General features: G+C 52.8%; 8 protein-coding genes across 8 annotated transcripts; 4 read left to right on the forward strand and 4 right to left on the reverse strand.

Annotated features, from left to right (window-relative positions):
• Positions 1 to 806: 806 nt before the first annotated feature.
• On the reverse strand, positions 807 to 2,763 carry QC761_703930 (uncharacterized protein). Its single transcript, XM_062881966.1, has 2 exons — positions 2,580 to 2,763; positions 807 to 2,520 (listed from the first exon to the last, which is right to left on the reverse strand). Exons 1-2 carry the CDS (start codon positions 2,637 to 2,639, stop codon positions 934 to 936), a joined length of 1,647 nt encoding a protein of 548 aa, XP_062727830.1. The 5' UTR covers positions 2,640 to 2,763; the 3' UTR covers positions 807 to 933.
• Positions 2,764 to 3,232: 469 nt separating this feature from the next.
• QC761_703920 (uncharacterized protein) lies at positions 3,233 to 4,417 on the forward strand (the record flags this gene model as incomplete). Its single annotated transcript, XM_062881965.1, has 3 exons — positions 3,233 to 3,420; positions 3,488 to 4,168; positions 4,204 to 4,417. 3 exons carry the CDS (start codon positions 3,233 to 3,235, stop codon positions 4,415 to 4,417), a joined length of 1,083 nt encoding a protein of 360 aa, XP_062727831.1.
• A 1,369-nt stretch (positions 4,418 to 5,786) lies between these two features.
• SCON2 (E3 ubiquitin ligase complex SCF subunit scon-2) lies at positions 5,787 to 9,249 on the forward strand. The gene is made up of 3 exons (XM_062881964.1): positions 5,787 to 7,023; positions 7,120 to 7,816; positions 7,869 to 9,249. The coding sequence occupies exons 1-3, from the start codon at positions 6,496 to 6,498 to the stop codon at positions 8,825 to 8,827; spliced, it is 2,184 nt and encodes a 727-aa protein (XP_062727832.1). The 5' UTR covers positions 5,787 to 6,495; the 3' UTR covers positions 8,828 to 9,249.
• A 1,211-nt stretch (positions 9,250 to 10,460) lies between these two features.
• SFC1 (Mitochondrial succinate-fumarate transporter) lies at positions 10,461 to 13,427 on the forward strand. The gene is made up of 3 exons (XM_062881963.1): positions 10,461 to 11,549; positions 11,612 to 12,368; positions 12,425 to 13,427. Exons 1-3 carry the CDS (start codon positions 11,480 to 11,482, stop codon positions 12,579 to 12,581), a joined length of 984 nt encoding a protein of 327 aa, XP_062727833.1. The 5' UTR covers positions 10,461 to 11,479; the 3' UTR covers positions 12,582 to 13,427.
• A 3,739-nt stretch (positions 13,428 to 17,166) lies between these two features.
• QC761_703880 (uncharacterized protein) lies at positions 17,167 to 17,610 on the reverse strand (the record flags this gene model as incomplete). Its single annotated transcript, XM_062881962.1, has 1 exon — positions 17,167 to 17,610. The coding sequence occupies one exon, from the start codon at positions 17,608 to 17,610 to the stop codon at positions 17,167 to 17,169; it is 444 nt and encodes a 147-aa protein (XP_062727834.1).
• A 799-nt stretch (positions 17,611 to 18,409) lies between these two features.
• On the reverse strand, positions 18,410 to 18,987 carry QC761_0102300 (uncharacterized protein; the record flags this gene model as incomplete). The annotated part of the gene is made up of 2 exons (XM_062873130.1): positions 18,410 to 18,861; positions 18,924 to 18,987. 2 exons carry the CDS (start codon positions 18,985 to 18,987, stop codon positions 18,698 to 18,700), a joined length of 228 nt encoding a protein of 75 aa, XP_062727835.1. The 3' UTR covers positions 18,410 to 18,697.
• Positions 18,988 to 19,265: 278 nt separating this feature from the next.
• On the reverse strand, positions 19,266 to 23,291 carry QC761_703870 (uncharacterized protein; the record flags this gene model as incomplete). Its single annotated transcript, XM_062881961.1, is given in 6 exon segments — positions 19,266 to 19,928; positions 19,980 to 20,262; positions 20,304 to 20,515; positions 20,586 to 20,865; positions 20,920 to 21,326; positions 21,337 to 23,291. 5 exon segments carry the CDS (start codon positions 21,315 to 21,317, stop codon positions 19,266 to 19,268), a joined length of 1,836 nt encoding a protein of 611 aa, XP_062727836.1. The 5' UTR covers positions 21,318 to 21,326; positions 21,337 to 23,291.
• QC761_703860 (uncharacterized protein) lies at positions 21,365 to 26,964 on the forward strand. The gene is made up of 3 exons (XM_062881960.1): positions 21,365 to 24,958; positions 25,028 to 25,139; positions 25,190 to 26,964. Exons 1-3 carry the CDS (start codon positions 24,611 to 24,613, stop codon positions 26,461 to 26,463), a joined length of 1,734 nt encoding a protein of 577 aa, XP_062727837.1. The 5' UTR covers positions 21,365 to 24,610; the 3' UTR covers positions 26,464 to 26,964.
• The last annotated feature ends 56 nt before the right edge of the window (positions 26,965 to 27,020 follow it).

The following is a 27,020-nucleotide window of genomic DNA, read 5'->3' on the forward strand; positions in this document are numbered from 1 at the left end:
GAGGGCCAGAATTGCCTGCACGTTTGCAAGGCACAAAATTTGAAGAAATAAAATTCGATGATCTGTCTAAAATAGAATGTGAGAAGCAGACTGCTTTTATACATGACCCCTGAACCCCCCGAATCCTCCGTGAGCCCCACTTCCTCACTCATACCCTCAGGCCTGTGGCCGCACCCCCAAACCAATATACGGGGTAGTAAGGACACGGGGGATGGGAGAGAAGAGTCGTGTGGTCGGTAGGAGGACGGATGGAATGGCCTCTTTATGTAGCTAGAACTAGAAGAAGAAATGTCGCGCAGTAGGCAGGTAGGGAGTGACGGATCTTTTCATGTCAAAATGACGACCACAACCCAGAGTCCCCTAAAATGGAGAGCAATACGCTGGTGAGTCTATTTCTCGGTCCCCGTTTTGGTGCAGGAGTTGTTTGGGAGTCACAAAAATGGGACCCTCCCAATCCGACCCATTTTCGTCCCTGTAGGAGAGGGAGGCCCCAAACTTGAACTATGTGGGCGTCGCGTAAAGTTGTCGTTTTTGGAGAATGGCGAGCGTAGGGTGAGCGTAGGGTGAGCGGTTGCGAGCTCAGGATGAGCAGAAGGTGAGCCGAGGGCGAAACGAGTCTGATTCCGGGCTAACCATGTTTGGACGAGACACAAGAAGTTTTAGAGAACGACTACCTAGGTAGGTACCTAGGCTGTTTTGGTGTCGAGAACGGTTGGATCTTGGGTGATTGGTGCATTGTTTTTACCCCATGTGGAGGGCTGGAGAAAGGGCTTGAGTGACTTGCTTGGACCCATGTCTTCGTTGTCCGTGTTTGGAGTGAGCGGTTATTTAGATCTATGTCTTAAGGTGATGATAGTTCAGGAAGAGAGTTGTGGCGTCTATGTCTATGGTGAGCTCTGCAGCATCGTACGAATTATCGAGAAATATTGATCATCAGACCAAAACCCTCAAGCTCCCTACAAACGGCCCGACCGACAGCCCCGACTCGGCCGCCCTTCTGACCAACAGCTCCTTCACCATATCCCTCTGCTCCGCAACCCCTATTTCCCCCATCATCAGCAGCGCCTTGAGTGCCACCGTAAGCGGAAAGATGGCAATATGACTCCCTGCCACCCCAGCTACCTTCTCGAAAAAGATGGGCGCGGTTCTTATGATGTGCTTGCTGTCTTGCGTTATTGACATCCTCAGATCGCTTCGATCGATTCTTGAGACGTCGACCTGCAAGCCAGCAAGAGATTTTCTTACTTGCAGAATAAGAAGGGTGGTCTTGATCTTGGTAGACCAGTAGAGACACATCATATGAGCAGTCGAGATATCATCGGCAGATGGAGGGTCGTGTGATGTTGGATAAGCCAGGTTTACTGGTCGAGGGTATGTTGATGATGAGAGAAAGGCTTTCCACAAAGGAGGCGCGTGGTTGTCGTACCATGATTGCAGCTGGCTGAGGATCTGTTTGCACTTCTTGTTCAGCTTCAGCAGCGCTTGTATCCCTACACTACTTGCGATCCTCGCGGGCGTGACATGGAAATTGAAGTGGTTCGGATTCATCTCTAAAGCAACCTCAATCCTTGTAACGTCCTCCAGACATCCTGGCAGGAGAACAAAGATATCAAGCAGCAGGTCCCAGCTTGTTTTCTTGTGGGAGCCTGTCCAGGGAATAGTGAGCCAGTCTTCTCTTGCGAGGATAGTAGACCGGTGTAGGCCCACGCCGGCGATGGTGATGCTCAAGCGACCGTCAGCCAGCATCTGGTGTGCAATGCCCTCTTTGTACATCTCTGGGGATTGTGACTCGAGCAAAGCCAGCTCGCCGAACCGGTGACGACGCCAGGCATCGGCTTGGTTATATGACATGAAGAGCGGCTCCATGAGCCCCTGTGGCTTGACGAGGGTGGTATCAGGACATGACGACGTCGACGCGTGGGCTAAGGGGTCGCTTCCGAAGAAAACTTCATACAAGCTTAGTATGCGAGTCGTGGCTATTGTGGTGTCGTCTGGAATTTGTTTGCTCTGAGCTTGCATGGCGATCGATTTAGCCAGCCCACTGAGAGCTTCGTTGTAGGCTTTCATGCCATTTTGGATAAGATGTTGCGCTTTGAGACGTTGGCCAACCGTACCTAAACAGAGGGCGAGAAAGGAGGTCTGGAGAAGGGGGCTGCTCTGGTAGCTTTTGTCAGAATGGACTTTCCTCAGCCAGCTTGTCGTTGATATGGCGCTGCCCAAGTCTCGCCGAAGGTGTGAGCTGGGATCGTACATGTCCCAGAAAAGTCCAACGTAGTTGGATATATAAGCGGAGGAGACCAAGCCGGGCGGAAGAAGAGTTACTGCTCCAATCTTTGCCTCCAAGGGATGATTCTTGGTTCCATTCGCCGATAGGGCTTGCCGAATTAGAGGTGCAGCGACATCCTTCTTGGTGCCAACTGTTGCAGGGCTGGAGTGGACAAACACAGTCTTGCGCTCGTAGCCATCACATTGGAGTCCTAGACGCCTGCATTGGCCACAGGAAGGGCGCTCAAAATTGCACTGATGACCGGTCAATACCAATGCGTGGCACGTGTGTTGGGGCATGTGAAAAGTCCTACCCCTTTCCTGCGCCGGCGACAGGTGTGGCATGCTTTCGAACGGCCCGGAACCCCAACCATGTTAGCTTCTGTCTTCGGAGAGCGGAGAAATTGAATGCTTGCTTGTTTTGAGTCGGACGGCTGGGCGCAGAATGCTTCGAGAATGGGAAATGTGAGCTGTAATACTAGGTAGTTTTTATTTATCAGCTTCGGTCTGGTGAGACGTTCGTAGGAAGCTTACGTCACAATCAAGCCGCTGTTACCCCCATGGGTGTCCGAGGCTGCCCAATGACGATGAACCGAATCCCTCGCAAGTCCCGAAATGGAAGGATTTCGCGCCAATTCTGTTGGTAGTCCTATTAGGGCTGTCCTTGTTTGGCCGCCTGAAGTCCGAGGACTACGAGCCAAGGGCGATAGATACCAGGCAACGCATGTACGCATATCGGCCGTGTAGCAACAGATGAGACTTTGCAGGATGGTGGTGATGGGGACTTCAGGTATGCATCCAGGCTCAAAGGCTTGGAAGCTGCAGCAGAAAGAAGTATTAAAGCAGCATTACCCTACCCAACAGTTTAGGTGTAAGGTACTATCCTCTCACACTCTTTGGAGGCTACGTTACTATCGAAGACCTTCAACCGCACGCACATCGCAGCACAAAGCCATCCGTATCAAAAATGTCGACCAAGGAAAAGGTGGCCGACGCGGCTCGCAAAATTTACAATCCCCTTGGTTTCAAGAAATTCTACAACTTTGTTCTATTCTTCATATTCGGTGGCGCTCTCCTGGGATTCACTCTTGCTCGCTTCCAGTACCTCTCTTTTGACCATGGGTTGTGTCCTGAAGGGGGCGGGACTCTTGACTGGTATGGATTAATGTCTACATTAGGTATCCAAAGTGTCTGATGCACTTCTGGCTGAAACATACTTTAGCTATTACTACACACCCGGATCTCTCGACAAAATCGGCATCCAAATCCATCTCAGCGCCATCCTCCCAGCCTCATTCCTAGCCGTCTTCCAGTTCGTCCCCATAATCCGCTACAAGCTACTCCTCTTCCATCGAGTGAGCGGCTACCTCATCGTCCTCCTCTCGGCCATCTCCACAGCCGGCGCCCTCATGCTTGTCCGCAACGCCCAAGGCGGCCCGATGGAAATTCAGCTCGCCATTGGCGTTATATCATTCATGTTCATTGTCAGCATCGGTCTGGCTATATACAACATCAAGCGGCTCCAGATTGAGCAGCACCGCGCTTGGATGCTGCGGGCTTGGTCCTATGCTGGTTCCATCGTTACCATGAGACTGGTCATGATGGCGATTGCGCATGTGTTGAGCACCTATGAGCATCTAGGCAAGGGTTATAGCCATGCCATACCCTGCGTCAAGGTCACGTACTTGATGTTTGGGCAGGTAGAACGGATACTGGAGAAGTACCCTGCTTGCGCGCAGTTCTTTGATGGGTCGGTGCCGGGACAGGCTGTTGCTGTGACGGCTGACGCGAATGGTGACTTGGCAGAGTTGACTGCGTTGTATAACATGATTTTTGGGGCGGCCTTCTGGCTGGCGTTTGCTTTGCATGCAGCTGGGGTGGAGATTTATGTGAGTTCTTTTGTGTCATTATTTCTGTAGACCGAGTTGCTGACTATAGTGTTCAACAGCTACACCTCACACCGGCTGAGGCAGACAGATTACGAAATGTTTCTTATCAGAAACAGCTTGAGGCTGGGATGAAGAAACCAGGGAGGGCTGGGCTGACGGCTGACAAACTGGGTGACGCACCCAGGTGGATTCCAAAGAGCACAGTCTCTGTCTCTGCTCCGGGAAGTGGTGATGCTGCATCGGATGAGAATTTGGCCAAGTAGGTGTCGGGCTGACTGCCAGTTCGAACCTGCCCCGAGTAATTACCTTACCTATAGAGTTCAGTTTCTTGAATTTATTCCTCATACAGCAATATCATGATACACCTTGTCCCCCATATACTGTGTGATTAAATACTTCTTTTGCTAGGTAGACGAGCTGAATCATGTGGACCGTACCTCCCTTACCACATACCACGCGCAACTCAAGGGTATTTCAGGGGCGAGAGTGGGTCAAGACCTGAGGACTTGGACCGCCAACAAAGATTGCATGATTGGAGTTCTTCATCCACGCGGATTTTAACCAGGCACTGAGACGGAGTGTCATCTGGCTCCTGGAGTAATGCTTTCAAACGCGATTTGGCTTCAGCATGGCGTTTCCGCTTCGTTCATTCTCATGACGTATTTTGGGCACCACACCGAAGCCTAATGGACGGATATTCGTGTTCTGTTTATTGTTTTGGTTTGTAATGAGAAGATAGCTGCCCAAGTCAAGAAAGACGACTGTCATCATCAGGGGACTCTCGTCTCAAAGGCCTCTTCACGGCGGGGTCCTTGTGTAACCACTCATCTGGTGATGGAAGCCATCCGCCAAGGAATGGCGCAATGCTACACCTGATTGGAAATTGGCAAACGGGCTGCTGGATGATTCGACCAGCTTTGTTTTGAGAGACAGATATCTCGGCAATGATGGGCCTGGCAGGGGGGGGACAACACCGAGAGTGCCGACATGAGGGATCTTTCACTCGTGCGAAGGCCACTGGAGAGTGTTCCGGCCAACGTCTCCCTAGATATGCTTATCTCCTGTGCATCGGCGATGGTTGATCTGGTCATGCATGGTTCATGATAGATAAGCTTTCAGGGGAGGAATTCCTAGCGTTATATTGTAATTCAGCTTCCAGAATAATTCTAGCGTGGGTTTGATACTCTTCCAAATCAGTTATGAGCTTGTTCAGGAGAGGCATGAGGAATGTGAGATGCCAGGAATACGGGTTGCCTACCACCCCTATTTTCAAGCTGAACCTGTCGAGAAACCACAGAAGCAGTCTCTGCAGCTGTGATTGCTGGTGGGTAGCACAACATACCAGGTTGCCCAAAATTACCTCTTGTGTTCAAGATGTGACGCCGAAGCCGGTTGTCCTCCTTCCGTCTCTGGTCAAAAGCTGATGAGACCATCGCATCACGTGACCCTCGCCTCGCCGATCACGGCCCACATGGCACCGGTGTAAGTGCGCCAAGTACCTTGATGAACAGCAACTGAGAGGAGATGCAGGCGAGGGCTGTCCCCCATGGGTAATAGGTAATGTCGAGCGGAAAGACATGAGTGAATCTTATGGGAATGGCTTCATGGAAAACAGCACTCTTATCTCGACTTGGCGCGGCTTCCATGGGGGTTTTAGGGCAAGGCTTTGATGCCTCGGGGTCACTAACAGCAGCAACTTTTCCCCGCAACCAAAACTTCGGGTAGTGGAGTGGCCCAGCTGAGTGACACAGTGACAAGCGATAACGCCATTCTTGGTGCAAAGCACAGCAGGGACTCCACCCAACCCGATTTCGCCATTCTTCGAGAATCTTGCAACAAACCGCATAGCATAGCACCATCGCAAACCCCCATCCAGAACCTCTGTGACCGCCACGCCCAGCTAGCTACAGCTCAACTCTGTCGCTAGGGCATCTTGGTAGATCCTTTTTCGGCGATATATTGTTCTTTTACTCACAACTGAAACTGGTACCTGACCACTGCTCAGTCATCATCACCAACAAAACATCGCCACTGGAACAACAGGTCTCTGCTTCTCTCTCTGTCTCTGACTCTGACTCTGTGGAACCTCGCCCAAGACCCAGAGATTGCGAAGCAGCTGCCGCGCATTGCGTGCCACTGTGCCGTTTGGTGTCTGACGTCCCGATCGCTTGACCGCCCCGAGTTCCGCCTGGTCTTAGGCCCAGCGCACCCTCCAACAGCACTCCTGGCCCAGCACGCAATTTGCCCTCAGCCTGATAGATGCTGGCAAGCGAGCCCAATGCCCTGCTTGTCCCATTTAACTTTCTGAAGACGCAAGGACCGCCGTTTGGTCGTGCCCCCTATGGACCGGTCCTCTTCTAGCACGATCGCCTATGGTCGTCCACCGCAACCAAGCTACTCTCCCCTCCAGCAAGATGGCATTCATCTCGATCCAAATGACGCCGAACCGGCTTACCTGCCAGTAGCAGATCACGCCACAACACCCAACAAAACCTCCGCTCCTCCCTCCCCCGTCGACCTCGACCAAGACGAGGATCCCCAACCTACCGACGCCGACACCGTGACCCCAGACACTGCCAAAAGCTGCGATCGTCTGCGGCCCGAGGAGGAAGAGAGGCTCCGTCCTCGAGACAGCATGACGAACATGTCGTCGTTATTAATAGGAAAGACGGTCACCCCCTTTCTCAGAGAACACATCCCCAGTCTCTATGCTCCCATCGGCAAGCCAAACAATGAAGAGACGGCTCGGGCCAAGAACCCCAACACCAGATACTGCTACCGCCACCGGCCAGACTCCAAGTGTCGACGAGCTGCCGACGAAGCCAAGATGATTATGATCCAGAACGAGCTCGACAAGCTCACACCAGCAGTATGTCCTGACCTTTTTCTGTCGTTGTCCATTTAAAGCTGCGGCTGATGGTTGGTCGTTATGATGGTCACCCAAATACTGACGAAAAGGGTATAGGATCAACAAGCCATCACCCACGTGTGGTCTCTGTTCTCTGCGGCCCCTGCCCGCCATCGCGAGCTCATGCTGCAAGGTGTCTTGTCACAGCTCTGCTTCCCCCAGCTTTCCCTCATCTCGAGAGAGGTCAACGAGGCCCTCAAGATCGACTTCATCACCGCCCTCCCCGTCGAGCTATCCCAGAAAATTTTGTGCTACCTCGACACCGTCAGCCTCACCAAGGCTGCTCAAGTCAGCCAGCGATGGCGCCAACTAGCCGATTCGGATGCTGTCTGGGTTTACATGTGCGAGCAACACGTGAACAGGAAATGCACCAAGTGCGGTTGGGGTTTACCTCTCCTGGAGCGCAAACGATTGCGCAACTACACCAGACAACGCCAAATGGCCAAGGACAATTCGAATGGCAGAATCGAGGAGATCCATGATTCGGAAACCAGCGTCGTTACCCAGAACGGTAAGAGACTAGCCGACTCGTCTGACGATGAGCCAGATGGAAAGCGCCGCCGCGTCGACGAGTCCGAGTTCAAGCAGCGCAAGTGGAAGGATGTGTACAAGGATCGGTGGGAAGTTGGTTACAACTGGAAGGTTGGACGTTGCACCGTGCATACTCTGAGAGGTCACACCAATGGCGTTACCTGTCTTCAACTGGATGACCATATCCTGGCGACTGGTTCCTACGACGCCACCATCAAGATCTGTATGTCAAGCTGTCTTCTTTGGTTGGTCTCACATGTACTAACAAGCTGCAGGGAATATCGAAACCGGCGAAGAAATCCGAACGCTTCGAGGGCACACACGGGGCATCCGCGCCTTGCAGTTTGACGACTCCAAGCTGATCAGCGGCAGCTTGGACAATACTATCAAGATCTGGAACTGGCACACGGGCGAGTGCATCTCTACCTTGGCAGGCCATACCGACGGCGTTGTCAGCTTGCATTTCGAAGGCCAGCTGTTGGCAAGCGGCTCCATCGACAAGAGCGTCAAGATCTTCGACTTCAACTCGAAGGAGGCCTTCTGTCTCAAGGGCCACACCGACTGGGTCAACTGCACCCGGCTTGACACCGCTAGCAGGACAGTCATGTCGGCATCAGACGATACCACCATCAAACTATGGGATCTCGACACACGGCGGGTTATCCGGACGTTTGAAGGACATGTTGGCCATGTCCAGCAAGTCCTCCTCCTCCCGCCAGAATATGAACCTGATGATGAGCTGCTGAACGGGCTTAGTGGTCCCGGCGACAACTCGGATTCGGTGTCCGTTTCCAGCGGCCGTAGCGGGACTCCCACAGTTTCCTTCGTCCACACGGATCGCCCTACCAGCTCACCTGCGCGTGATGGCGAACTTAGGGCACTCTATGGCGCTGGCTTCGAGTCTGAGACGACGCGCCCATTACCGGCTCGTTACTTCCTCTCGGGTGGCTTGGACAGCACCATCCGGCTGTGGGATAGCGCAACGGGCAGGTGTTTAAAAACAATGTTTGGCCATTTGGAGGGTATTTGGGCGCTGGCCGGCGACACGATTCGCGTCATTAGTGGAGCCAACGACGGCATGGTCAAGTGCTGGGAGCCGCGGAGCGGAAAGTGCGACGCCACCTATACGGGGCATAGGGGTCCAGTAACGTGTGTGGGTCTCAACGACAGCCTCCTGGCGAGCGGGAGCGAAGACGGTGAAGTGCGCCTTTATTCCTTCAAGGCTCCAAACTAGACGGCGTTTTCAACAGCCACGCCACGGGCCGCTTAGCGACAAGGCGACGGCGGGCTTTTTTTTTGTCTTTTTTTTCTTTTTGGGAGGAGGGGCACACTGAAAAGGCGTTATCCTTGGTCTACTTTGGATGATACATATTACTTTTCTCTTTGTTTCTGTTTTGCTCTGTGAAGCAAGTAGTGGGCATGTTTTGCGAGCCCTTCTTGCAGATGCGCGCATCAGAAAGCATCATTCTTGTGTGATGGGGAACGGGGACAGGATAGCACGGTTGGCTATGGGCATGTTTCCTGGGCGTATATTTTGTTTTGTTTACTTACTTTGCGCGCATGGTCTCCGGGAAAAAGGGACACAAAAGCACTTTAGAAAGAGGGTTACTGGCATTTTCCACATCATCAGGCATGGGATGGATGGTAGGACGGAGTTTAGCTTGCTTTGCTTGTTTCGTTCATTCAGAGTTCAATACCCTCTACAGAAGAATCATATTATTATTGATTTTGAAAATATCTACACTACCGGTATTATCGGGACTCGGAACGGTGTTAAAGCTGAAGGCCGGAGCGGTTCACAGCTGAGTCATGTGGTCCCCCGGGTTCTGCGGCGGCATTTCAGTGGGATGGCAGGGCAATGGCAGGGCAATGGCAAGGGCAATGGCAGGGCATGGCAGGGCAGGGCATGGCAGAGATGGCATGGCAGCAGCATGGTGGCAGCAGGTTCGGCACAGACGCCCAATGACCTCGGCATTGCGCTGGTTGTAGACGTCGAGGGCGATCCCGGAAGCGTCCGAGTCTGCGGTTGAAAGAGTGTGGAGGGATTGTGGGGACTGCTTGCACCCCTCGCTGCAGCAAGCTTCCCCGCAGTATCACAAGCTCGGCTTGGAGTCGGTTATGGGAAATACGTCACTGGTAGATCACAAGCCAGTTCAGACTTTTGGGACTGGGGGAGCACCCTTGCCACAAAATAATTGAGACACTGAAGTAGGTAATGTTGCCTTTAAAGATAATTTATACGCCTTCAAGGACAGTTAACAGGCTCCTAAAGGATTGTTCAAAGGCCTATTAACTAGCCTTTTAAGGTATAGTTCATAGCATAATCTGGGTTAACGTACTTTAGTGTCTGAATTATTTTGTGGGCAGGTGGGGAGCTGGTGCTGGTCGCCGTTGACCCTGAGCGCAGCAGGACGTCACGAGGAAGAGGGGAAATTTCACAATTGATGATGTTGCCAGCCATTGATCCAACGTCCAGCCGCCTTCAGTGATGTTCACTGCTTCCTGTCCAGCTCGTCACTGTCAGGGGTAAACAACACAGAATGGCGGGACACTCATCACCCTCCAATTTCCAGGAGAAGAGCTGTCAAAATGCTGCATATATCAATCAGCAGCACAGAATACATATTCCTACGGGTAACCACGGGGTTAAGGATGAAATACAAGCAACACAATACCGAATTATATACACACAAACATGGACAGGGAAAACGGCAGAGCCTCGAACCAAAGGAAAGCTCCGCTGCGCCGATGGGACGAAGGGGCCAATCACAGCCCCAATTGGCCCCTCGACAACCCCACCATCCACGTTCAACGCTCCCCGTGTGCCTGTGCCCGGCATGTTTTTGGACGCTTTCCACGCTCCTCAATCCGTCACATCCCGTCATGGCCCTTGCAGATCTCAGTCTTTTTCCTGCTCTGCCTCTTGGAGGTACAGTAGTGTACATTTCAACAGCAAAATACGCTGCAACATGTTCTACGGTTCCCTGGCCAGATCACGGGTAAAAAGTCGGTTGTCCCAGCAAGGGGACTGGGAATCATCGTCTTCTGACACAACCCACAACCGTGGTGGGGATCTCGTTCTTGTCCCTCGTTTCGTTACAAGCCGAAAGAGAGAAAGGGTCGGGTCTTTCGGTCTTGTAAACACCATGTACCGGCTACAAGTGTACTGGTGCCTGGGCCTTGCTCGGTTTTCCTGCCTCTTCGGCTCGGCCCCCGTCATTACATCCGATCTGGCGGTTGTTGCTCGCTCCCAGGGCTCGAGATCATCCAGAGGATATTTGGAGTCATTGTCCTGCTGTCTCGCCAACTCGTCTTTTCCTCTCTCTTTCTTTGTTCCAGGTCTCCGTCCAACTGCCCCGCCATTCCGTCCCCGTTAGCCGGCTTGCCCCCGTATTTTTTACATTGTTCTTCCACATTCCCACTTGCGGAGGTGGATCCCGTGCTATTTTCCCGGTGTTGTTCAGCTCCATAACCCGTCCCCAGTCTTGGGACCTCTTGACTCGTGTCAAGCCCCGGCCGGCCGTAACTCGCTGTTAAGAGATTTTCGATCAGAAATTACACATAGGCCTACTTTTCCCACTCGCCTGGACACTCGACCGTTGAGTTCGTTATCCATCCAACGCTCTCACGAAACAACGGACTTCTTGCTGTTTGGCGAGCCTCCTTCCCCCTTCCTCCCCTCCCTCTCTGCGAAAAGCCGGTACATACGACCAAACACAATAACGAATACCCCACGAGCTTTTTTTTTCGGATACCAGATCTCTGTTAGCCGGACTTACTGCGGAGGACGAAAGACGAAGACACAAGGCATAGCCAGCCAGTAGGAGACACCGGCTTCGAACCACTACATACCTCTCTTTCCTCACACACAGAAAACATCGCAAAGATGGCCACAAAAGTATCAGGCGGCAAGGATGGCCAGAAGAAGCCTGCCACCGCCGCGACCAACTTGATTGGTGAGCTCAAGCCTTGCGACAAAAAGATATCGGGGACAAGGAATGCTGATGAAAGGAAATAGCTGGTGGTGGTGCTGGTATGATGGAGGCCTTGGTCTGCCATCCTCTTGACACCATCAAGGTGCGCATGCAGCTTTCCAAGCGCGGCAGAGTACCGGGCCAGGCCAAGCGCGGCTTCATCCGCACTGGTGTCGAGATCGTTCAGAAGGAGACCGCCCTTGGTCTGTACAAGGGTCTCGGTGCCGTGCTCACTGGTATCGTTCCCAAGATGGCCATCCGCTTCACCTCGTTCGAGTGGTACAAGCAGCTCCTCGCCAACAAGGAGACCGGTGTTGTTTCCGGCCAGGCCCTCTTCCTTGCCGGTCTCTCTGCCGGTGTGACCGAGGCTGTTGCCGTCGTCACTCCCATGGAGGTCATCAAGATTCGTCTCCAGGCGCAACACCACTCCATGGCCGATCCCCTCGATGTGCCCAAGTACCGCAACGCCGCCCACGCTCTCTATACCGTCGTCAAGGAGGAGGGGTTCGGTGCGCTCTACAGAGGTGTCTCGCTCACCGCGCTCAGACAGGGCAGCAACCAGGCCGTGAACTTCACTGCCTACACCTACTTCAAGGAGTGGCTGTACCAGTACCAGCCCGAGTACGTCGGCGGCAACCTCCCCAGCTACCAGACCACTCTCATCGGTCTCGTGTCCGGTGCCATGGGTCCTCTGAGCAACGCCCCCATCGATACCATCAAGACCAGACTCCAGAAGATGAAGGCCGAGCCCGGCACCTCCGCCCTCCAGAGAATCACCAAGATTGCTGGCGAGATGTTCAAGTAGGTCCACTTCTTTGTCTCGCTCCACAAAACGCCACTAACCCGATAAACAACAGGCAAGAAGGATTCCACGCCTTCTACAAGGGCATCACCCCCAGAATCATGCGTGTCGCCCCCGGCCAGGCCGTCACTTTCACCGTCTACGAGTTCCTTAAGGAGAAGCTCGAGAAGAGCGGCCCATCAGTCATCACTGGGGGAAGGTACGAAGAATAATTCCTCCCCATCATCACAGCCGTCACACCCATATCCTGGACCCCTCCGGACCCAACTCCCATGGACCACCTGGACCCTCCCTGGATTTTCCATATTCCCGCATCTGGCCTTTTGTTTTTTTGTATTGTTTTTTCAAGGAGTTGGAAGCTGATCAAAAACTGCTGTTTTGCTTTTTTGTTTGGGATAGTCGCGACAAGGAATTTGATAGCATGAAGGCCAAGGCTGCTTGAATGAATTGAGTTCGAGCAGTTTTTGATTTTTGTCTCTTCTCATTTTGTTCTTTTACGAAAAAAAAGGAGCAAGAGATGCGACAGCGACGCGGGAAAATAGAAGCGGAAGGACTTTCAGATCACCGTGTTACCATCGAGGACGGTAATTCACCAACGCCGCCCGAGTCAAGGGATACCACTTTGTTTGGATACGTCGATATGGAGCCGGATTGGATAGGTACATAAAGGGACAGACGGACGGGAAAGGGATGGCGGTCTGGTGTGCTGTGATCTTCTTGAGGTGGGGGAAGAAGAGGAGGGTTTTGGAATGGGAAGTGTTGGATGGAAGGGAATGGGCATTGCGAAAAGTCACTTTGTTCTCCAAAAGCATGGCAATTACATGTTTGGTAGAGAAGGCATGCATTGCATTGGGTGGCGCGATTTTGTTTATACGAGCAAGACCTTTTTTCTTTTTTTTTTTGTACCTTGTAAGATGGAGGTGGTGTATATATCCGAGGAATTTAGATGAATTGTACTTGATGCATGATGGGCTTGGTGTTTTTGACTTCTATTGTTTGGGTCATGTGCTGGTAGTTGACGATGCAGGTTCAGATGGCTGCGTGGAACATGAGCTGAGGATGGTACACTTGCAGCTGTGTGGTGTATAGGTGTGGTTAAAATGAACATCTCGCCACAGTGCATCTTGGTCATGAAAGTCTATGCTGACCTCACCGCTGAGTCCTCTTGTTAAGCCCCGATCTCGTACACAGTCCCTGTTAGTTATTCAACTCCAATCAGAATGCCCTTCGCCGTCTGCATCTCTCTGCCGTGATACCTGAAACTGCTACATTTCCAGATCTACTAGGTTCCATTGGTGGTGGTCATGCAAATTTGGCCATGGAGATTCGGTTACGAATGAGGATGAGGATTTAGTTATCCAGGATTGGCTCTGGAATTTTATTGGGAACAGGAGTATAGTCATGAGCAGCCTAACATCTGGGGGTTCAATGTTGAGTGATGATTTGGGTTGTAGTTTACTCCACAGGTTAGATCAAAGTCATGTGAGAGCACCAATAAGCCTCAGTGATCTTTGTCTTATTATTCAAAAGTAACGTAGGAGATACCTATCTGAAGAGCTTGGGGTGTGGAAAGCCCAGAGTGAAAAGTGATGATTCTGGTGATGAACTGAGAAAATTAATAAAGACCCAAAAGCCATGTGCCTCAAGCCCTAAGCGCAACCTGCTCACCATTCACATCCCACATGTGGTGAGGTTGCGCCTGAAAGGCAGAAAAGAGGTGTGGGCACAGATGCTCTCGTGTGTTCTTTGTGTCTGACCGTTTTTAGAAGCAGGAAAACCTATGTAATGAATATGAATGGAAGCACCAGCTGAGTTATCACTTCCAAAACTCGTGAAGGAGCAGGCGGAATGAAAGCAACACCACAGCTCTGTACTGATACCACACCCCGTTTTGCTCCCACCAGTTTCATTTTTCTTCTGCCAGTCTCTCAGGCCCAACACTGCAATCTATCTACCTGCCACGCGCCTTAGCGATCACCAAAAAATTAGCGAACATGGCAGGCCCTGACGCGGATGAGGATTTGATGAAGATTTCGATACGGAGATGTTTGGCCCAATCCTGAGAATCTCAGAAGAAGCCCTTGTCCGCCTTACTTACAACATGGCAATTCGACATGCACCAGTCTTGAAAACTCTGGATGGTCGTGTGGTCCGGAAGCTTGCCGGAGGATTCAATTTCATCTTCATTTTCGCTTACTGAGAGTTCAAACTTGTGGTCCGCGTACCTGCTTTCTGGGGCAAGAGATGGACCGAGGAGGGGGCCCAAGGACATGTTCGAACGCTTCCTGCTCAGGGTCCTTTCCAGCATGGCCAAAACTATGGCTCAACTCGCCACCTTGCCTTCCTTTGACAATATTGGGTGCATTCAAGAGGACCCAGGCACTCCGGGCAAGTACATGGTTGGTCCCGTGTACCATCGAGAAGTGATGGTGGAGAAGGAAGATCCAAGGGTTGAGGCTACTGGCCCTTTCGACACTGCCGCCGAGTACCTCGCGATGCACACAAATGTGCCTGATGGAGGATGGGGTATCTCGTGGACAATGGCAACTGGTAGACTTCTCCCGGTGCTCGTCACATATTTGCCGCAGAATGACGGCCGGTTCGTGCTCGAGCTCCCTGGATTCGACTCTTCAAACATCTTGGTGGACGCCAGCGGCAGGGTGACTGGGATTACCGACTGTGATCTCGCCCAGACGGTACCCGGTTATGTCGGTTACGCCAGGTATCCGGGGTGGATAACTCGTGACTGGGACCCGGTCTGGTACCGGCCTGACTCGGAGCATGAGGACTCCCCAATGGAACTGAATGCGTATCGAGATTATTACGCCACCGAGCTGGAGCGCGCTCTTGTCAGAAGAGACGATCTTGTCTGTGCCTTTGTGAAGCACACTCGGAGATCTCACAGGTACGAGGCCATCTGGATTGCCCTGCATAGCAAGCCGAGTCGCACCGAAATCGTCCACAAGTTTCTTCAACTGGCGTTGCCCAAACATGAAAACTCGTATCATCATATGATCTGGATTGGGGAGGATAGATATGAGGATGAAGAGTGGGAGGAGCTGAAGGAAGGATTCGACTGGCTGTTCTACTAAGATGATTCGGCGGCACTTAACCCATTGGCCGAGAGACCGCCAATTGTAGTTTCAGACTCGGACGTTTCAGACTCGGACGAGTCGGAAGCTGAAGATGAAGCTGCAGCTGAAACCTAAAGTGCTTAAATAGAACATGCTATCTCCCACGCTTACCATCTGACAAACTGATATCAGCTTGGTATCAAGCGCCTAAATAAGCAGCAGTGGCTAGGGGACAATACCACCTACCTACCTACCTACCTACCTACTTAGATCTATCATCGTACCTTAGGTATTGAGAGCATACCTTATGCGAAACTCTAAAGCTGCTTACTGTGCTGCAAGGTCCCAGAGTGCCCACGTAACATGACGGTAGCCAGCCAATACGCAGTTTTACTCAAACGGTATCTCAACACTTAGTGAGTGAAAGGTCTTTGTTCTCAGCACTACCACTTTATACTGTTGATAGCTCTGGCCGTTACAATTCCGGAAATGTTTCAAACTGCGAGACTGCACCCGGGCTGCATGTCGAGCCTTTAGGATCCGCAGACATTGAAAGGCGAGCTGATCAAAGGGCTGGACTGGGAGTCGAACAGAGGGGAATGATGGGGATCTATCGAAGGTAGAATAAAGACCCTCCCAAACCTAGAGGCCTTGACCAGTGTTGGATACTAGCCGGTTCGCCATAGTACTATCTATTCACTGCAGCACCTCACAACGTTCAGGGCCTCGTTAGCCATTCCAGAGACAACTCGAGTTGATCATTCGTCAGTCTCTGACGTGTCAGTAACAACATTAGCGGGAAATCTACCTTGAGTTGGCCCCAATTAGAGCTAGCCGTGGCTCCAGCTGACATGATGCCGGGATCATATACTAATCATTGGTTCGTACACCCTTATGTTCCGAGTGAAACCCCCAGCACGGCTCACACTTCACCTGCCATGTAGCCCCGTATGCCACAAATCGCCAGATAGTCGCTGCAAGAATCAGGGGCACGTAAAGTGGTGTGGCGTCTGTTTGGAACACCATGACGAACGAGTTCCTGAGTGTAGTCACTGTCTTCAGAAGCGGGAGGCCGAGGCTGCGCGGTTGCAAAGAGAGGCGGAAAAGGCGGAAAAGAAGAAAAACAAGACACCAAACAAACCGAAGAAACCGAAGCCAGAGGAGGAAAAAGAAGACATAAACCCTGAGATGGAAGAAGCAAGATGCATAAAAGGTATCGCCTCTGGCGAAGGGCGCGGGGAAACGGACGATCTGACAAGCCTCCTCAGCGGGGGTGTCGCTTGGCTCGCTTGGTGATTCAATCCACCAGGCGAAGGTTGATTTGTTGGTGTGTCAAATCACAGCTGTGGACAATATGATTACGACGATGTACTGGAAGCAACTGGATATATATTTGCGGTATCTATTTTAAACGAAATGTCGGCGTTAGTGCTACGAAGAACAACTATGTTTGTTGTACCAGGTACCTACCCCTAAGATTTGCACACTGTTAGGATCTGGTTTGGGAGATGGAGACTTCACTTGGCAAGGAACCTCGCTGCTGGCGAGTATCGCGGTTCAGAGAGTGACAACAAATGAGCATTAAACAGCAAGTCTATCGAACCATTTCATAACAGGAACAATGCTTCGCTTATATATCTCCCCACCATCAAAAGTCCCTTCATTCATTAACCCATTACTTCATAACAAAACCCCCCTAAAACCCCTCCAACATGTCAGGCACTCAAGCCAAAGTCTGGGGAGCATAGCTCTTATCAGGCACAACAGCCTTCCCGTTGACCAACTCCCAGTCAGCATAAGCAGGCCAGACAATCTGCTTCTTGCTCCAGTCGACCAGAGACCAGGTGGTGAAGCCGTTGCCCTCGCCGAACTGGCCGCTCCAGGACGAGCTGAGGGTGTAAGGGCCGCAGGTGACGCCGGTGGTCGGGGCGCGGCTGGCGGGGGCGCCGGTGACGGTGTAGGAGCAGTTGGTCACGGCGGCACCGGTTTGGGTGTCGACGCCAAAGGTGACCTTGCACGAGGTATCGGCCTTGTTGCAGGTGCGGGTGAAGGACTTGACGACCCATTGGGGGGTGGCGGCCATGGCGGAGACGGCGTCGCGGGCTTCGAGAGCGGGAGCGGCGAGGGCGGTGCCGGCGAGGCCGAGGAGGACGGTGGTGAGCTGCATTTTGAAATTTGGTTGTTTTGTTTGAGTGTGGTAGAGTAGACTCGAGCGTGACTGTGACTGCAAGACTAGATGCTGGTGATGGTGATGAGGAAGTAAATTGGACCAAAACTGAAGTCATTCAACTCCTTTTATACCTATTTACTCGCATACAATTCAACATGTTGACCTCTCCTGACATAAACATGATCTGACATAAGACCCTTCCAGGATTCCCCGGATGGCCACAGCCGAATACATGCTATGCGAAGCATCTCCAAGCCGCAACACGAGAATCATAGTTTCATTGGGGCTTGGTCCGCAGCTCATCCGGCATAGTTGGAGCCACGGTGAAGAGTTATAGTGGGTAAGCAGATGCTGCGACGTTACTTCGGGTCCTTCGTATTCCCTCAACTCAGTCGCTCACCTGACCGCTCGGTGAATTCGTATCCTTCTTTTCTTGTGCCACCTCATCTCTGGGTCCTCTATGATTTGGTGGCTATTTACAGCCCTGAACTAACTGCATAGAATCCTTCGCCGTTGTCAAAGTGTTACGAGAAAAAGCCTCTGCTATTGACATGATTGTTTTGTTTCCGGTACTGCTGCAGAAAAACAAAAGTCCGAGCGTTATTCCCGAGTAGGCCGGGCTGAGGACGTAAAAGGTGGATGACAGGTGAAGATCAGTTCAAGAACGAGCATCGGCTATGCCCGGATGGGCCGGAGAGGCATCTACTGACGATTCGAACTATGTAATGGCTCCACAGGGTCAAACTGCCGGGAGCTGAATATCAAGCTTGGCCTTGAACTTCAATCCTTTTCAACTTTTGAATATTACTGACCATCTGACAGTCCTTGTATCATATTTGTGCTTTGAATACACTATTATACAAGTTTTCGTTCTTGTTGCTTCATAACTCGTCAAGGCTGCTCAAAGTGTTCCCCCATCGCAGCCATTACCCCAGACGGGCCAGCTCCTCGCTTGGCCCTATTACTCTCCTCCAAATAATCCGCCAACGCTTTCCAGGATACAATGTTATCAGGCTTGTGTTCCATCATTCAGATGCCAAGCGTGCGAGACAAAAACACACAAACAAAAGCCAGTGCTCAACCATCAGGGCTTACTGCTTGGTTGTCCCAGCGAACTTTTGCCCGTCTCTGTCTGCCCAGTATGCGCAGTGTTGTTGAACTGTATATCGGTTCCGCCAACCATGCTTGGCTGATGGGCTTGGGCGGGGTATGTGGTGTTGAGAGCATGGTGCTTCTTCTCGGGAGCCGCTATACGAAGGGTCCAGGTCAGTCACTGAAGAACCACGAAAAAGAAACAAGGAATGACATACGCTCTTCCTTGATCATCGTCGCCTTCTCGAATCCCTTGCGCATTGTGTTCTTGACTTTGTCCATTGTGATGAAGGTTTTCCGTTGTGTGTCGTTGTTATGTTTTTTGTAAAGATGAACTGTAGTTTTGTCGAGGACAAGTCGATCTATACACAGGACCTACTCTGGATTTTAAGTTCTGTCGTTCAGCTGGACTGATGCAATCATCGTCATGTCATCATCGTCTCGACTTCACGATGGTGCCAAGATCCAAACGCTTGGCTGATATCATCAAAACCCAACGATCAGATGAAGTGGGGCATTCCGACGGCAGATCTCAGGGGCAGTGCACCCGTAGAGAAACCTCACGCACCCCAGCGAGCGATGAGCTCATCTTTCTTTGCGCTTCTGGCCCTGAGTTTGGCCATGCTGTTGTTGAGCCCTTCCTTCTCTTGGCGAATCTTTTCCAGTTCCTGAGAGAGCACATCGATCGAGCTCTCGATCTCGGGGTCAACCAGTCGAACATGTCCAAAGGGGCTCTCCGCCAGGATCGAGTCACGAATGAGTTGGATGGCAACTTTTCCATCAGCAATCTGTCTGGTGGCCGTGTAATCAAACGATTCTTGTACGTTCTTGGCAATATCCTCAGTCTTGCTGCGCCTTTCGGCGAGAATACTGGCCAACTCCCTTGCTCGAGCTGGGAAGTCAGGTGTCCCCTCTTCCTCGTGGGGTAAACTGATAGCAAGCGATCGCAATATCTCGTCCAGTGGCGACTCTTCCATAGCACCGCCCATCCCAGAAGAGCGTCGCGCATGTCTGGGCCGAGGACGAACGGGAGAATCCATCACACCGCGTTGACTAACGGTCGGACGACGTGAACACGGTGTTGCGAGTGCAACCTTGGTGGCAACCTCTGACTGGGCTATCTCGAGGAGAGAATCGGCCGCGAGTTGGTAAGCCTTGAACGCCTCTAGGCGTGCGCTTAAATCTTGCACATGATCGAGGAGGTAATCGAGACAGTCGTGAACCTAACCCGCGGTTAGCCCGAGGACCCCTACTGCTGTGTCCAAGCCACCCACATATCCAGTTGCCTGTTTCGACTTTGCTTGCTCCTGGCCAGTCTTGGCCTCCACCTTCTTCAGCGCCGGCTCGAGAAACTGCTGCTCGACAGACATCTGTGCAACAGGCAGGATCTCGGAGTAGAGGGATTCGACCTCCTCCTGCAGGGAAGAGACTTCTCCAGGTGAGACTCGGCTGCTGGACCCTGAATTCTTCTCCTCCAAGGTCTCAAGATAGATACGATCGAGTCTCGTCCGGACGCCCTCCACAGTACACTTGATCAGCCTGCCCTCGCGTGAGTCCCTGAATCGAGAAGGAAAACAATGGGGTATAAGGGTCCGCACCTCGCACATGTTTCACGCAGCATGACGACATGATTTTGCTCTTCAGGGTCTTTTGTATCCAGTTCCCATCCCAGTTTCTGGAGGCTTGCCAGGAGCTTATCGTCTGAGCGGAACAGGGTGTCGACGGTTTGCTGGATGGCCGGGCCGGCCCCTGTGGTTTGCTGTTCCAACTCGAGAAGTTGAGAATCCAGGGACTGAGACAGCTCTTCAACCTGAACACCTTGTTATTACCAAGCTCGCAAGGGTCGAGATAGGAGGGGACGTGTGTGTTTCTGAACGCACAGCCAGAGTAAGATCCCTACGTTGGGACTCATATTTTCGGTCCTGCTCCGACTCAAACACCCGTCTTTCCTGGCGAGTCTGACGATCCGCAGCCACGAGGCGGTCAAGGGCCTCACGCTGCTGCTTCAGGGTCTCGGTCTGCTTGGTGATGGCTTGGGTAGACCTGTCCAGCTGTTCGATGGCGTCTCTGACATTCTCATCCGTGAGCCCCTGAACAGCAGCCAGATCCGAGGATGATGCCAGCTTGTCGACAATGCCGGCCTTCTCCAGTGCAGCATATCTCGTAAAGGGTTAGTATGAGAGGGAATATACAAGGACGACGACGATGACCTACTGGGCAAACTCGTCCGGGGTGAGGAGAGTGTCCGGGGTGAGATGGGATGTTGCCCACTGCACAAACTGGTTGCCCGTGGATGAGCCGTTGAAGGCGGCCCTCACCGCCGCTGCATCGAATGACGCGTCGTACGCCCTCAGCAATTTGACGAGAAATTCAGGGTCCATCGGGACAGGGATGGGTTCGCGGGCAGAGAGACACAGCAGCAGCTCAAAGCAAAATCCTGCATCCACGAGTCGAATCGTGGTGATATGTGGCGTTCTGGTGTTTCTGTTGATTTTACAGCGCATCCCCTTCTGTTGTTTTTGGGCCCTCACACCCCTAACCCCGCTCCAATGTGGCCTGTGCACCACTGCCCTGCACACGCCAAGGTTCGGGGAAGGCTTCCGCTCCAGCATCTCCTCCTCATGGCCGGTCATGGGTGTTCCCCAGATTTCAGATCTTATCTCAACGACAGCTCAACTCATGCCTTATGCCTCCTACCTCCCTTTTCATCTCTTACGCCCGTAGCCTTCTGGATGGCATTTCTATCTCCAACAGCATAAAGCACACACAACACACACCATGAAATATTTGACTGCGGTGTGCCGAAATTGACCAGCGAGCGCGCGACGGCCAGCCACTTTCTTGCCCAACATGACTGAACGAGTCCCTGCATATCTCTCCCTCGGTGACCCATGCGGAGAATATGGATGATACCTGTCCAGACCGTGCTTGACGCCGCCCACCTTCTCTCAACCGCCCGGTCTACCCTCGATCCCCCCGATCGCCTTCCAAGGTTCCCAGCCGCCGGTGACACACGCTCTCTGCCAACATTTCCATGGCTGGCGGCCCCTCCCCCCAAACCGGGGCCTGGAATGGCCCTGTCAACCGGCCTTCTCGAAGAATCGCAGAGGACCTTCTCCAGTTTGGCAAATCTAACCGAGAAAGCGGAATCCCGGTCGACCGGCCTTTGCCAGTCCGATTTTCTCTCGTTCTCTGATCGGAAAGGGCGATCTAAGGGAAGAGGATGTTTCCTTCCATCGAAAGTCAATGATCCGGCCTTCGAGAATCGTCACTGCCCTGATACGTGTTCGTGTCCACACCCGAAACTGGGACGGGGGAAACAAAAAGCAGCGGGTGCGCCTGCCCATTCTCGACCGCGGGCATCATTCGGAGCTTTCGTCGTGAGGCTTATTCGGAAGACGTAGACTCGGACCCGACCTGTCCAGCGGGCTAATCACGGCGGTTTTTGCACCAGAACTGGTCGCAGCAGCGTGATGCACAGCGTGTTGATTGGGCTAGCTCATGCGTGCTCGACAGGAGCGTCAGCCTTGTGGTGATGCCAACACAGCGAGTCCCAGGCTCTCTCTTCCCCTTTCTTGTCGCGATCCAGTCGTACAGCATGGCGCGACTGCAGTGGTTGCAACGAAAATGGACACGCTTGACGCTCAAAGGCCGACCGACAGCAGCATGCGCCCAGGATGTCGCCGATCGTGGGGAACAGCCATCTCGCAGCCCGAACTAAGCTGCCGTTGGAGGATGAAAATAGGAAGCAGGAAGACGCTCAGCTATTCAGGGCCTCGACCACGGTTTTCAAAGACGATCGTCTGAATTAGCTTCTCCGCGCAGCACAAGCACAAGCCGTTGTGGACAGGAGACGTACGACGGCTGGACCACCTTCTCCGATGTCCCTCGCCATTACATCCATCTTCCCCACGAGCCAACCCAATCGCACCAGCACCAGTACACGACACAGACCACGGAGACCACCCAACGTACCAAGCACACCACACCAACCACCCGGGCACCGCACGCTCCCCTCTACTTTTACGATGCGCATGCGTTGTACCTGCTGTGCTCTCAGTGAAAATATCGCTGATTATCACGCTTGGGCCAGAGGGCGGCTCGAGCCGCAGGAAACCGTTGTTTCGGGGCGGAAAGGTGCAGATTTACCGCCACATCCCCGAGCTCATACTACTTCATGACTGGACTGCTCTTGATGCTTTCGTTTGAGGCCCAAAAAAAGATACGACGTCTTGGCTTCTCGGTTTGTCATGGTGTCCCGATTGGGCTTCAGTGGACGCTTTGTTGACAGCCCCCTGGTTCGCACCCTCTACGCCGCAGCCACCACGGAAGCATCCGGACGCTGGCGCTTGTCAGATCTGACATGGCTCCTGTCTCTAGCCTAACGCAGCCCTGAGGATGATAGCTTGATTGCTTGCTGTCGTTTGGATGACTGGCAGCCACACCGGCATCTTGTTTGCGGGGCGTTGCAGTGGCTTGATATCCATGTATCGGGTAGCCTATGCGGCTTCGGCCCCCCTTCCCGGGCTCTGTGAGAGGGGCCTCCTGTCCGTCATTTTCATGACATGACAGTCAAGACAAGACCCCTCGCTTGGATGCGTGTTGGGGCGGTACGTGGCTGCGAGCAGGGGTGCGTGGGTTGCTGGACTGAGCCTCGGGTGTGTGTGTGTGTGTGTATGCCTGCGTGTGAGAGAGTAACAGTTCTGTAGGCACTAACTCGTTATGTGCCTGCTCCCAGTTGAGTTATGCCAGGGTCCTTACGCACCCCGGCCGTGTAAAACGAGAACGTCACCCCTCGAGCCAACCGTTCGGTGCTGGGATGGCGATATTGCAATAGGGCCTGGTTCCCGGCGGCACAGAACTCCTGCCGTTCCGGTTGCTTGGAGACTCAAAGCACAAACACTCGATCTCCCAAGATGTTCCCGGCTTCCCAGATACCCTTTGTGTGCCGCTTCTGTTTGATGACCCAAGCATGCAGGCCATCGCGGGCTGTACAGGTAGAGGGAAGAAAGGGACTCCAGGAGATGAGTAGCCTACACCGACAAGTTGACGTGTCGTCCTATTACATCACCTACCACCAACCGCCATGCTGTGAAGCCCAGCCGGCAAACACACCACGGCACCACCACGGCCACCACGGCCTGGGCGTCGTGTCTATTTTTTCGATCTCTGGGTTGGATGTGGATGAACTGGGGAGAAAGTTCCGGTGGCACTGGGCCACAAGCCTGCTCGAGTATCGAATCACAGTCGAAGCATACCGAATACTCCTGATCAGCAAGAGCACAGCGTTTGGTTGCGGGGCAGCACCCTCCCCCTCTCTTTTTGTCTCCTTTTTGTGCCCAGTCCTCGGTGGCTCTCGGGTGCGGGCGGAAGCAAGGAAAGGGTGACCTTTACCTCCGGCCGGGCGAAAGCTTGGGAGTAAACTTTTGCTTCCCAACCGACCCCTTGACCGCTTCGCTTCCCACAGCGCCAGACTGGGCACAAGGAACAAGGTCAAACTCCACTCCATGCCATGACTGATACTGATTCGCATTTCCACATGGGCGCCGGGGAATACAAACGCGAGGCCGGCTGCAGTGTGTGTCCCAGACACCACGAGGTTCTGACAAAAAGCAGACTTGCCAATGCAGTCCCCTTTAAGTGCGACTATCGCCATCCTCTTTTCTCGTCTGCTGCTCCCGTCTCTACCGTCTTCTCGGATATCCTTCACGGCCGGTCTTGTCTCACTGCTTTGGCATATGTACGGCTTTGTGTGAGAAGCAAACACTACTGTCACTACTGTTGTCCTATCCTCTGATCCCGAAGAAAGTCGTTTCGGCCTTCTCTTGGTTTCTTCTTGATACTACACTAGTCCTCTCGGATCCGAGCACCGCTACCGTGGTGCTGGGTCTCGCTACATACTGCAATGGCTTCACAGGCAACCGTTCCAACCCCTCTCGCATCTACTTCCACAGTCATGGACACCGACTCAGGCCGGTTACTTGTATCGCCACCCCAGAACTCCGAAACGGCACCCCCACGGCGGTATCAGGAGCTATTATCCCGAGTTATGGATGGTGGGATTGCTGTTGGGATTGCGGTGGTGGCTCAGTTGTTGATGGCTGGAATCCAGGGGGTGTTGAACGTCAACAGCAACAAGGTCGAATTTCCTCCATCAGTTGTAGCAATGGCGGCTATCTTTGGGCTGTTTTGTGCGTGCGGGTGTATCTTCCCAGGTGCAGAGGACTTTTACCGGAACCACCTCAAGAGACCGGTAAGACTTGTTTTCGTTGACAGTTGAGTGGAGGTATGCCACAACACGAGGCTAACAAGCGATCACAAGGCCGACCTCCTCAACCGGCACATGTCTATTGGTTTCACGATTCCATTTCTTATGATCTGCAAGGGCTCGCTCACAGATGTCTGGGTTATTGGGCCGATTATTGGTTGCTTTGGTAGGACGTCCTTCCCCATGAAAAGAGGCCGGGAAGACTGACCAGCCTAGTCCTCACTGGCCTTTTCAACACAGTTTTGTCCTATGTGCTAGCTCTTCCACTTCAATGCCTCATGGTGCGGTGGGACTCTGGCAGCTGGTCTTCGTCAGACATCGAAAAGGGGTCACCAACAACTGAAAAAGAGAGACAGAACCCCAAACTTCGTTCACCAGTCAAATCAGTATGCGATTCCATGGACACAGAGGACTTTTCTTTGGGTGTCACCCCGCCTGAATCGATGACCCCTGATTCCAAAGCCTCGCCAACTCACCCTGTATCGTTTTCAACATCAGCTAAACTCTGGTGTCTTGCAAACCCAATGCTCCTTCTCATGTGGACCTTAACTCTCACCATTGGCCTACCTCTCCGCGTCTGCCTTGCTCTCGATACACCACTATCCACCTTACTGCTATTCGCCCTTTGGCTTTCAACTTTAGCCATTCAGTCATCGCTCAAAACCTCCCCTTACCTCCGCCCATTCGCCCGCACACTCCTCTCAGGCCTCTTCAACGCCGTCCTCTGGACCTCCCTCACAATGGCAGCCTACCTCCTCCTCGACGGCCACCTCTCCTCCCGCCCCCTCCAAGCCATGCTCACAACCCTCGAAAGCCACAACCCTTTCTCCAGCGCGCTCCTCAACAGCTTTTCTGTCCCCCTCACAGCAGGGGACGTCGCCCTCTCCATCCTCAACGCCGGCCTCGTATCCTGGGGCCTCAAACTCTACGAATACCGCCTCCAGCTCTTGTCTCGCGCAGGACTAACAGTCTTTACCGTCTCATCCCTCATCGCCCTAGGTAACGTCTCCTGCGGCCCCCTCCTCGCCCACACAATGGGCGTCGCCCCCCAAGGCCGCGCCCTCGCCTTCGCCGCACGGAGCGTGACCCTCGCGCTAGGCAACCCCGTGCTGGACACCCTATCAGCAGACAAGTCCCTCAACGCAGCAATGGTGGTCATAAGCGGGATCGTCTATCAAATGTCGCTCGGGCTTGGTGTCGGCCGGTTTTTGGAAAAGCATCTTGTCAACATTGGGGGCCGCGATGATCACACCAAGGATACCACCACCACCACCACCACCACCAAAGGGGAAAACGACCCCCGAACCGTCGCGGCAGGCGTAGCAGTGGGCATCAACGCTGCAGCAATGGGGACTGCCTATCTCTACGAGACGAAAAGCGAGGCGGCGCCGTATTCGGCCCTGTCGATGATGGCGCTGGGGATCATGACGGTGGTATTTTCGACGATTGGGCCGCTGGTGTCGTGGGTGTTGGGGAGTGTGGGTGCCTAGATTCAACAACACACAAACTTCTTTTTTGGGGGTCAACAAACATGTTTGGACATCATTCCGGGCACTCAGGACCTTTTGGAGAGATGAAAATTATGGGAGGGAATAATACTACTACATCACCAAAACAACCGAAAACAAAGTGGGCTAAAGTTGCTTCAAGGCTCCTGGAGAGCAACCAACAACTTACGAGACCAAAGAGGGATGTACGAAACATGTCATGAAGTGGACGTTTCATTTTTTCTAAGGGGAATCTGCGGGGCGGCGTTGGCTATATTATACCCATTGTGCAGTTTCTAGATTGGAACGGTTTCAGAGCTCCGACTCCCGTTTTGAGGTCTTTTGCTTTTTTTTTTCTTTTTTTCTGTCTTTTTGATGACAGCATTGGCGACGGAGTTTATCATCATGATGAATTGTTTATGTATTTGGTAATCGGGAAGTGATAGCAATCAAGTAAGCCAGAAAAGGAGGTTATTGTACCTGCTTCTGGTTATTGGATGATGATCTCTTTGACTTGAAAGTTGCCTGCGTGTGATCATAGTAAACTGTGGCGCATGTCT

Source organism: Podospora bellae-mahoneyi, chromosome 7 (assembly GCF_035222275.1).
Source record: "Podospora bellae-mahoneyi strain CBS 112042 chromosome 7, whole genome shotgun sequence".
Lineage (NCBI taxonomy): Eukaryota > Fungi > Ascomycota > Sordariomycetes > Sordariales > Podosporaceae > Podospora > Podospora bellae-mahoneyi.

What these genes read in the sequence shown, in the direction of transcription:
- QC761_703930 (XM_062881966.1), bottom strand. Translation starts at nt 2,639, where the DNA reads ATGGTTGGGGTTCCGGGCCGTTCGAAAGCATGCCACACCTGTCGCCGG. An exon ending in GTCGCCGGCGCAGGAAAGGG is followed by an intron (nt 2,521 to 2,579) that starts GTAGGACTTTTC and finishes ACCGGTCATCAG; the next exon opens with TGCAATTTTGAGCGCCCTTC.
- SCON2 (XM_062881964.1), top strand. Translation starts at nt 6,496, where the DNA reads ATGGACCGGTCCTCTTCTAGCACGATCGCCTATGGTCGTCCACCGCAA. An exon ending in TCGACAAGCTCACACCAGCA is followed by an intron (nt 7,024 to 7,119) that starts GTATGTCCTGAC and finishes AAAAGGGTATAG; the next exon opens with GATCAACAAGCCATCACCCA. An exon ending in CGACGCCACCATCAAGATCT is followed by an intron (nt 7,817 to 7,868) that starts GTATGTCAAGCT and finishes AACAAGCTGCAG; the next exon opens with GGAATATCGAAACCGGCGAA.
- SFC1 (XM_062881963.1), top strand. Translation starts at nt 11,480, where the DNA reads ATGGCCACAAAAGTATCAGGCGGCAAGGATGGCCAGAAGAAGCCTGCC. An exon ending in CGCCGCGACCAACTTGATTG is followed by an intron (nt 11,550 to 11,611) that starts GTGAGCTCAAGC and finishes GAAAGGAAATAG; the next exon opens with CTGGTGGTGGTGCTGGTATG. An exon ending in ATTGCTGGCGAGATGTTCAA is followed by an intron (nt 12,369 to 12,424) that starts GTAGGTCCACTT and finishes GATAAACAACAG; the next exon opens with GCAAGAAGGATTCCACGCCT.
- QC761_703860 (XM_062881960.1), top strand. Translation starts at nt 24,611, where the DNA reads ATGGCTTCACAGGCAACCGTTCCAACCCCTCTCGCATCTACTTCCACA. An exon ending in GGAACCACCTCAAGAGACCG is followed by an intron (nt 24,959 to 25,027) that starts GTAAGACTTGTT and finishes AGCGATCACAAG; the next exon opens with GCCGACCTCCTCAACCGGCA. An exon ending in GCCGATTATTGGTTGCTTTG is followed by an intron (nt 25,140 to 25,189) that starts GTAGGACGTCCT and finishes TGACCAGCCTAG; the next exon opens with TCCTCACTGGCCTTTTCAAC.